The following is an 8133-nucleotide window of genomic DNA, read 5'->3' on the forward strand; positions in this document are numbered from 1 at the left end:
CTCGGTTTTAAAGTTTTTACCACTATTTTATGATGATCTGATATTAAGGATGATGCAGCGGAGTTTGGGTATGTCCATCTGTAACATAAACGGAAAGAAACAAGGAAGGGTAGGAAGCAGAAAAGGGTTGCGGGGAGAGCAAAATGTAGGCGCGTGGGGACGGGAAGGGAGAGGCGGATTTGGCAGTCAAAAGGGGGACGAGAGGAACAGGAATGGAAAGTGTGGCCTGGCCGCCCTACCCTAAGGGGGAAGGGGGAGGGGGGACACAGCGTCGCACACCTCCCACCCCCAGGCTTTTCCTTTGTAGGCTGAGGCTATTTGGGCGTGCAGAAAGGGATCGGTCGCCAAGAAAGGAAGGGCTGTCCCTCGAGGATGTGCAGGCTCGCGGCAGGCTCTCCCGGGGGCAGGAGGGAGGGCAGTATAAGAGGGGCAAGCAGCGGCCCCAAGGCGAGCGGCTTTGTGGGCGCTGGGGTGAAAATGGCAAAAGGCCACCAGCTCATACCCTTGGGCCCGGGGCGTTCGCACACAGGTCTAGATGCTCCAGGCCAGGACCGTTCTTTGAGGGCAGGCTGTGCGCACGTCCTGTCCTATAGGTACCTCTTGGACTGTGTCTATCCCCGCCTGACCCTTTGCAGGCCTCGGCTGCTACCCACCCCCCATCCCCTCGGTCCATGTCCTCCAGCGCGGCCCCGGCGCGGGGTCCCCTCCTCGTCATCTTAGGCGACATTCAGCAAACAACATGGCGGCCAAGCGTCGACCGCGGCGCCTCCTCTCAGGGCCCTTACGGTTGACGAGAGTGGCTGCGGCCGGCTTCAAACCCGCGGCGGGCGAGTCCCGGGCGGGGCGAGGAAGGCCGGAGAGCGAAACCTGCAGCAGCGGCAGGCAGCGTTGTCTGGTCCGCTGGCCGGCCGCGCGCGCGGGGGCGGAAAGAGGGGCGCGCGGCTTCGGGGGCGCGCGCAGAGCCGCGGGCGTGGGCGCGGGCGCGGACGGGGGTGGAGCGGCGGCGGCGGCGATTGGAAGCGGCCGCCCAGAGCCCTCTCGCGGCCGCTGCGGCAGCAGCAGCAGCCCCAGCAGCAGTCCGGCCGCCGCCGCCGCCTTGCGCTCCCGTCGCCCGGCCCGACATGAGTGAGGCGGGTCGGGTGCCCTCGCCCGCCGCGCCGCTGGCAGAGGCGGCGGCCGCGCCTGAGGAGAGGAAAGGGAAGGAGCCGGAGCGCGAGAAGCTGCCGCCCATCGTGTCTGCGGGCGCCGGCGCTGGCGCGACCGCGGTAGGTGCGGGGCAGGGGCGGCGGGGCGCCCCGACGGCGAGAGTCGAGAGGGAGGGCGGTTGCGCGAGGGGCGCCCGGAGGGCCGCGTCTCCCCTCAGAACCCCCGGGCCGCCCGGAGAGATGAACACAGGTCTCCCCTCCCTGGCCGAAATAAAAGAGTTGTGCCTCGTGGACAGCCCCGAACACTTCGCGAGCTGCACCTTCCACCCTCGGGAAATGTCGGAGATGGTCGGTTCCGCTGGATGTTTGGAGTTATTTTCTGAGGTTTTGGCCCCCACTTTCTTTAAGGGAATGACCTGCATCTGGGAGTCGGCATTATCTGTTGGATGAGCATGGATGTCAGGCAGGCGGGAGTGGGTTTTCCGCGGAGGTGCCTGCCTGCCTGCCTTGGAGGCGCGGAGATTTCGCCCTCTTCTTCGCTTTTCTTTCCCTTCCCCCTTCAGATAGAACAGGCTCTGCCGCGAGTTTCCACTTAATTGTGACCTTTCCGTTGCTGTCAGGGTAGTGGGAGGTAGACGCATCGGTGAAGGTTTTCATTTTTCATATGGTACAGACATGTGACTTAAAAGGGGGGAGGTTTTTTGAACCTTTTATTTAAACTCAAGTTATCTAAGCTTGACAGGGATGATTTCTCTGCTGGATTTTAGTAAGGGTTATTTGGAGAGCGCTCTCAGGCTTCAAACTACATATTGCCAGATGATGTCATGGGACAGCCCCTTCCCCCCCTTTCCCTGTTTTCACTGGTAGTTGCGACTCTGGTTACGTTGGAGCGCAATAAAAAATGATTTTGCGATTTTTAATTTGACATAATATTTAAATACTTTTTGAAAGTTTACTTTGATATATTTAAAGATCATGACTTGTCATGGGGCTGCGCGTGACAAAATAGTAAAAGTTTAGTGAACATTATACATTTTCTTTATTCCTACTTGCAATTCATTTCTTAAAACCTCCCTCTTAAATGACTAAGAACTTACTGAAATAGCTCAATCTTTAAAGTACTGTATTAGCATTAGGAATAATGTTTTGATTCAGTAGGTTTTTTTTAAAAAAAAAGTCTAAGGGCTGTGATACTGGAAATTGTTAAAACAAGCTTTAAGTTAAATCAGTGCAGCAAATTGTGTACAGTAATGACACACATTGAAAATTGACACTCTGTGTTCTGAATTAGAAGCTCCATGAGTGAAACCCAGGAATCTGCATTTTTAACTAAACATCCCCAAATCTACTCCTGGAGCGGCATTTAAAAGTAAGCCTACAATTGGTAAATTGGAGCTGCAGATAGGGATTACCCTGGGAAATGCTTTGAAGGAATTTGTCACTTAACTGCTTGGAGACCAGGTTCCTGCTGCTGGTACCCTAGGTTTTCAGAGCTTATATAGGAACTTCCTAACTCACAGAGTTCCAACAGTTCATTTCTAAGTTGGTTGTTTACAATAAATGTATATGCTTAGAAAGGAAATTCAGTATATATACCATGTATTATGTAATTCCCACAATGGGGTCCTGGCCAGTTCTCCATAATCAAACATATATTAATAACTGCAGTGAAATGTATGTGTGTTCACGATAAAGGGAATAAAATCAGACTACTAATAGCTCATGTCAGTTCAGGTCAGGTGCATGTTTTTGCCACCAAATGAGTTGCAAAAACATTTCAGTTTTAAGAATTTATAGTACTTTGGAACTGTAAATAAATGATTATGGTTTGTACTACTGATCAAAGAGAAGAATAGAGTTTAAGAAATTTTTTAGAATATTGAATTAAACTTTGAAAAGACATAAGTTGGAATAGAGGAGGATAAATAGAGAAAATTGAGATTTTGAAGGCAATATCTGATGCCTTATAAGCTCTTTCGGTGTCGGTACCATTTTTTTAAATGATTTTTTTTTAACAGAATTTATGACAGAATATTTTTCAAAGAGAGATTTCCAGAGCTGGAATTCTTAGCTATAGCAGTGAAAAGCCTAAGTCTAGAAAATATGTATTTGTTGTGTCCAAAGGGCAGGAAAGCCAAGAGAACTGAAATGATAACTGAGTTTCCCAGTCAGCAGGAAAGGCATTGGTGTATGTGAGGAGGGGAATGGTCGGGGAAAGACAGCTTGTGGCCCATTTAATTGTTTTTCAGTCTCCTTGTGGATTAAATGGAGCTTCTGGAGGTTTGCTTATGAACCTAATTGTCATCAGTAACTTTTTCTTTGAGCCATTTCAGTGATTCTTCCTTTTTGCCCCAAGCTAACAGCTCTGTCTAGTTTAGTGATTCTTCAATAGTGGCTTTTTCAAAAAATCATTGTATCACGTTTATGAGAATGTGGAAACAATTTAGAGTGACAGCTCACTAAAATAAATAGACCAGATTATGATGACCCTAATTAAGACTGAAGAGTTTGGGCTATATCCTGAATGTTTAAAGAAAGGTATGCAGGGGTAGGAGAGAGGGTGCTGGAAAGGGCGACCCTAAAGTGCCTGATTGATCCTAAAACTACCTACATGTGAAGAAGTTCACTCTAGCCAGGAGGTGCCTAACACAATGGTCTCAAACCTGACTGACCACAGAATTACCTTCGTAACATGTTAAAGTCTTAATTTGCACATCTCAACCTAAAGCATGGGTTTTCAACCTTTGATGCACAGTAGAATCACCTGAGAAACTTTTAAACCTTTGATGCACAGTAGAATCACCCGAGGAACTTTTAAAGCCATTATTACCAGGCCCAATATCAGGCCTGTTAAATCATAATTTCTGGGGATGGCACACAGGCAACTTTTATCTTAATTCCCCAGGTGTAGCTAAGATTGAAAATTGACACTCTGTGTTCTGAATTAGAAGCTCCATGAGTGAAACCCAAGAATCTGCATTTTTAACTACACATCCCCAAATCTACTCCTGGAGCAGCGTTTGAAATGGACTGGTGAACGGTGTGGATTAAGTGAATGGGGGACAGTAAAAAGCAGGTGTGGTGGGAGAATTGAAAGAAATGGCAGTTGAAGCATTTCTAGTTAGAGATGCTCAAGATAGCACCCTCAGAAGACTGTCAGTGTTTGGGGTCTGGCCTTGCTGGTGTGGAGAGGTGAATCGAGAATAGAGAATTTGAAGTAGTATGTGAGTATGAAGGGCTGATGATGTGAATATTAGATATACTGATGCTGATGGATTGGAGTGGAGAATATTATAAATTAGTTGCTGATGTAACACAGATATTAGAAAAAAGCAGTGAACTGGGAAGGAGAAAATGCTCAAAGGAGGGGCAGAAATAACAATGGCAAGTGAGGATGGATTTGTCTGCTTCAGTGTTTAATCAGGTGAAGAAGAAAAGGGAGCTTCTCCATGGGCTTAGGGTACCAATGAAGTGGGTTCAAGAAAGAGCTAGATTTGACTTAGGTAGGGGAGGTGAAGGGAAATGGAGGAAATCTGTTTAGAATTTTAAAGGAAAGTTAGCCCACACGGAAGATGAGAGGAATAGCTTGACGGGAAGAACATAACATACGTGTAGAGGATTTGATGGGAAGTCCATAAACAAGAGTGAGCAGTTTGTATACATTGTGTCTCTGCTGTGTATAAGTGGGGTTGATGGAGCCCCTATACCAAAACGTAACTAACAATTATTGAACATCTATTATGTTTAGCTTTGCGCTAGTGCTTCAGAAAACACAAAGAGAAGGCTTAAAAAATGGTTTCTGCCTCAGGGTATGCCAGGCTAACCAGTGAAAAGCAAAGCAATATGTAAAGGCCACAGTGAGCTATAGAAACAATTTGCGCTATAGGAGATCAGAGAAAGGAGATCAATGTGTGCAGAACTGTGAAGAATGGCCTTGAAGTAAAGGTAATTATTTAAACTGGCTGGCCATTGAAGGATGATAGGATTTGGATGGGCAAAGAAAGTGGACAAAGTAATCCAGTGGGGGAAATCAACATGAGCAAAGCTTAAAGGGAAAAATTAGGGAGCGAAAGTGAGCCCAGTGGAAGCATGCTGAGAACTTGTGGGAGGGAGGTAAGATTGCATGGGGGCTGGAGCCAGATCACTAGGCAGAGAAGCTTGGACATTTTTCTCTTGTGGTTAGTGGGAAGGCATTGGAATTTAACGACATAATGAAATCAGTGGTAGTGTATAGTTAAACTGGAGGAGGGAGGAAGAAGCAAGTGAAGGAAGGAGCTTTGTAGTTCGTGCCTGAGCTGATGAGTGCATCCACTAGGGTGGTGGCCATGGGCTAATGGGTAAGGAATGGAAGAATCCACATGATGTGGAACCTAACTAGCTAACAGAGATAAAGAGAAGGAAGATTAATAAAGAAAAAGTTTCCAGAGGTCTCTCAGAGAAAAATATTTACATAGAAAGGCAGTTGAGCCAATAGCATTGGCTATTGTGTGTGTGTGTGTGTGTGTGTGAGAGAGAGAGAGAGAGAGAAATCTAAACTATGCCCAGCTAGGTGTTTGGAACAATCTTACATGGAAAATCTTGTGCCCTTTGTTCATTATATTCTAAACAAGAGGTGAGATGGGAAAAAATGAATACTATGATGGGGAAAACATTTTAAATAATTTAATAAACTATAGATATTACAAAAATATATGTATACAGGGTGTAATAACAAATAATAGCTATTTATTGAGTGCTTACTCTGTGCTAGTCATTTACTGTGTATTCTCTCATTTAGTCAGTTAATGCAACCAAAAACAATCACGCAACAACCCTGTGAAGAAGGTACTACTCCCATTTCACAGAAAAGGAATCTGAGAGTCAGGTTATGTTTACCTTGCCAAAGGGTAAAATGAGTAGTAATGGACAGAAGTTGGTTTATAACTGAGATGTTTCTGACTCAAAAACTCATGCTCTTTCCCCTATTCTGAACACTCTCTATGTGTCTATGGTCATAGGTATGGGGCCATATGGTGCAAAGAGGCTGCACCCATGGCAGTATGTCTAGTTTGGAAAAGAGCACATGGTCCAGTAACAAATTTGTTCAGATTCTTGTTACTAGAGATAGAACTATTATGGGAGAGAGAGATATTTTCTAGGATATCTGATCATTTTGGTTTTAATATTATGGTATGAATATATCATTAAATTCTATGTAAAACCAGTCTGATTAAAGCAAAATAATGTGAGTCTTAAGACATAAAAGACAGGACCATGGCTATATATTATAAATACATACCCAGATGTCTCTAATTTTGAGTGGATTGTAAAGTCTGTCAACTTTTTTTTTTTAATTGCAAAGCCATATGTAGTTGTTTGCATATTCTCCATTGATAACTATTCCAGGATGATAGGACACAAATAATTTGACTATATTTAATAATTGGAGTAAAGCAGTCATTATAGATTGTGAACCAGAGAATCTCCAAAAGCGTCAAATACAATATTGCTTTGCTGTTAGTAACTTTGTCTATAAAATGGGGAAAATAATAATAGAACCTACTTCATAGGGTAAATATGAAGTATAAATTAATTAATACACATAAAGTATTTAGTAAAAAGCCTTGTGTAAAGTAAGCACTCAAGTATTAGATGATATTATTGTTAAAGCCATGCACCACATAAGGACGTTTCGCTCAGTGACGGATGACAGATCACATAATCTGACAGTGGTCCCACAAGATTATAATACCGTATTTTTGCTGTACCTTTTCCATTTTTAGATATGTTTAGACACACAAATACCAATGTGTTATAGTTGTCTCCAGTATTTAGTACAGTATGTGTTATAGTTGTCTGCAGCATTTAGTACAGTAACATGCGGTAAGAAGTTGCTCCTCTTTCAAAATAGGTACAGCTACTTTTGCAGAGTAGCACCTTCTTTTGGCATAGTGTTTGGAAATTAACTTGATTATTTTTAGTTAGAGTTGAGGAAGAGAGAGTAGAGACAGATCAACTGAAGATGTGTGAGGAAGTGGGTGGGGCTTTGAAAGCTCTGGGAACCTTTGATTTCCCTATTTTTTCTCCTGGTTTTTTTTTTTCCCACTAGTATTATAGTTGACTCTATGGGTAGAGGATCCCTTCTTGTGTGGTAAATGTTATGCTGATGAGTGTTATATGAATAACTGCTTATTCTTAAGTTGATATTTGTAATTTTGAGGATATCTGTGACATTTTAGTAAGCAGTCAAAAATTTTTTTGGAATGAGTGTAATCAAATGAATGTGCCTTCTAAAAATAGAAATTATTGACATTTTGCTAATTCAGCTAAGTTGAAAAGTCAATGTGAAATTCGAGTTGTCATATAGTTCAAATTAACCTGGTTTTAATCCAGATGTTTATATTAAAGAACATCTGTACCCCATAATATGCCAAAATAAAAAAAAAGACTTAATTGGTTGAGTAATTAGGACTGCATCAAATCAAACATTTTTAAAGTAGTAGTTTACTGTATAAACAATCTATTGATGCAGTTTCTTCTTTTCATATGTTATAAAATAAAGAATAAAATCTGTGATGCTGCCTTGTCTTCCTGATGATAAATGAACACTGTAATTTCTGAGCTTCAGGACTAATATTTGTAAGGCTAATCTTCAGTTATTTATAAGATAAATTGTATTGTGATTTTTTTGATGACAAAATTTTATTTCAGATCCACATCCTAATTTCCTAATCTCATTTGAAAGATAAGGTTTATATCACTTAAAGAAAGCTCTTCCATTTGGGCTGGTATTATTTATTTGAAAGAGAATTTTGTACTTTAAAAGTAGCAGACTGTTCACATCCTAAAAGAAGGATGCAGAACAAAGTTAGCACTTCTGATTTTATAACCCATCATCCTAATAGGAAACTATTTAAAAAATACCAAAAAAGAGAAAATATCTTTACTCTGTAACAGGGCTTAAAGTAGTCTCTTTTGTAGACTCTATATGGTATGATTTGGCCCTGAT

At 42.7% G+C, this 8133-nt stretch overlaps 1 protein-coding gene across 1 annotated transcript in view; it reads left to right on the forward strand.

Annotated features, from left to right (window-relative positions):
* Positions 1-1121: 1121 nt before the first annotated feature.
* HECTD2 (HECT domain containing E3 ubiquitin protein ligase 2) overlaps positions 1122-8133 on the forward strand; it is a 94028-nt gene continuing 87016 nt past the window's right edge. The window contains exon 1 of the mRNA XM_012659661.1: positions 1122-1265. Within this exon, the coding sequence (XP_012515115.1) occupies positions 1122-1265 (144 nt within the window). The remainder of the gene's footprint in view (positions 1266-8133) is intronic.

Source organism: Propithecus coquereli, unplaced genomic scaffold, assembly GCF_000956105.1.
Source record: "Propithecus coquereli isolate 6110/MARCELLA unplaced genomic scaffold, Pcoq_1.0 Scaffold63, whole genome shotgun sequence".
In the NCBI taxonomy this organism is placed as follows: Eukaryota; Metazoa; Chordata; class Mammalia; order Primates; family Indriidae; genus Propithecus; species Propithecus coquereli.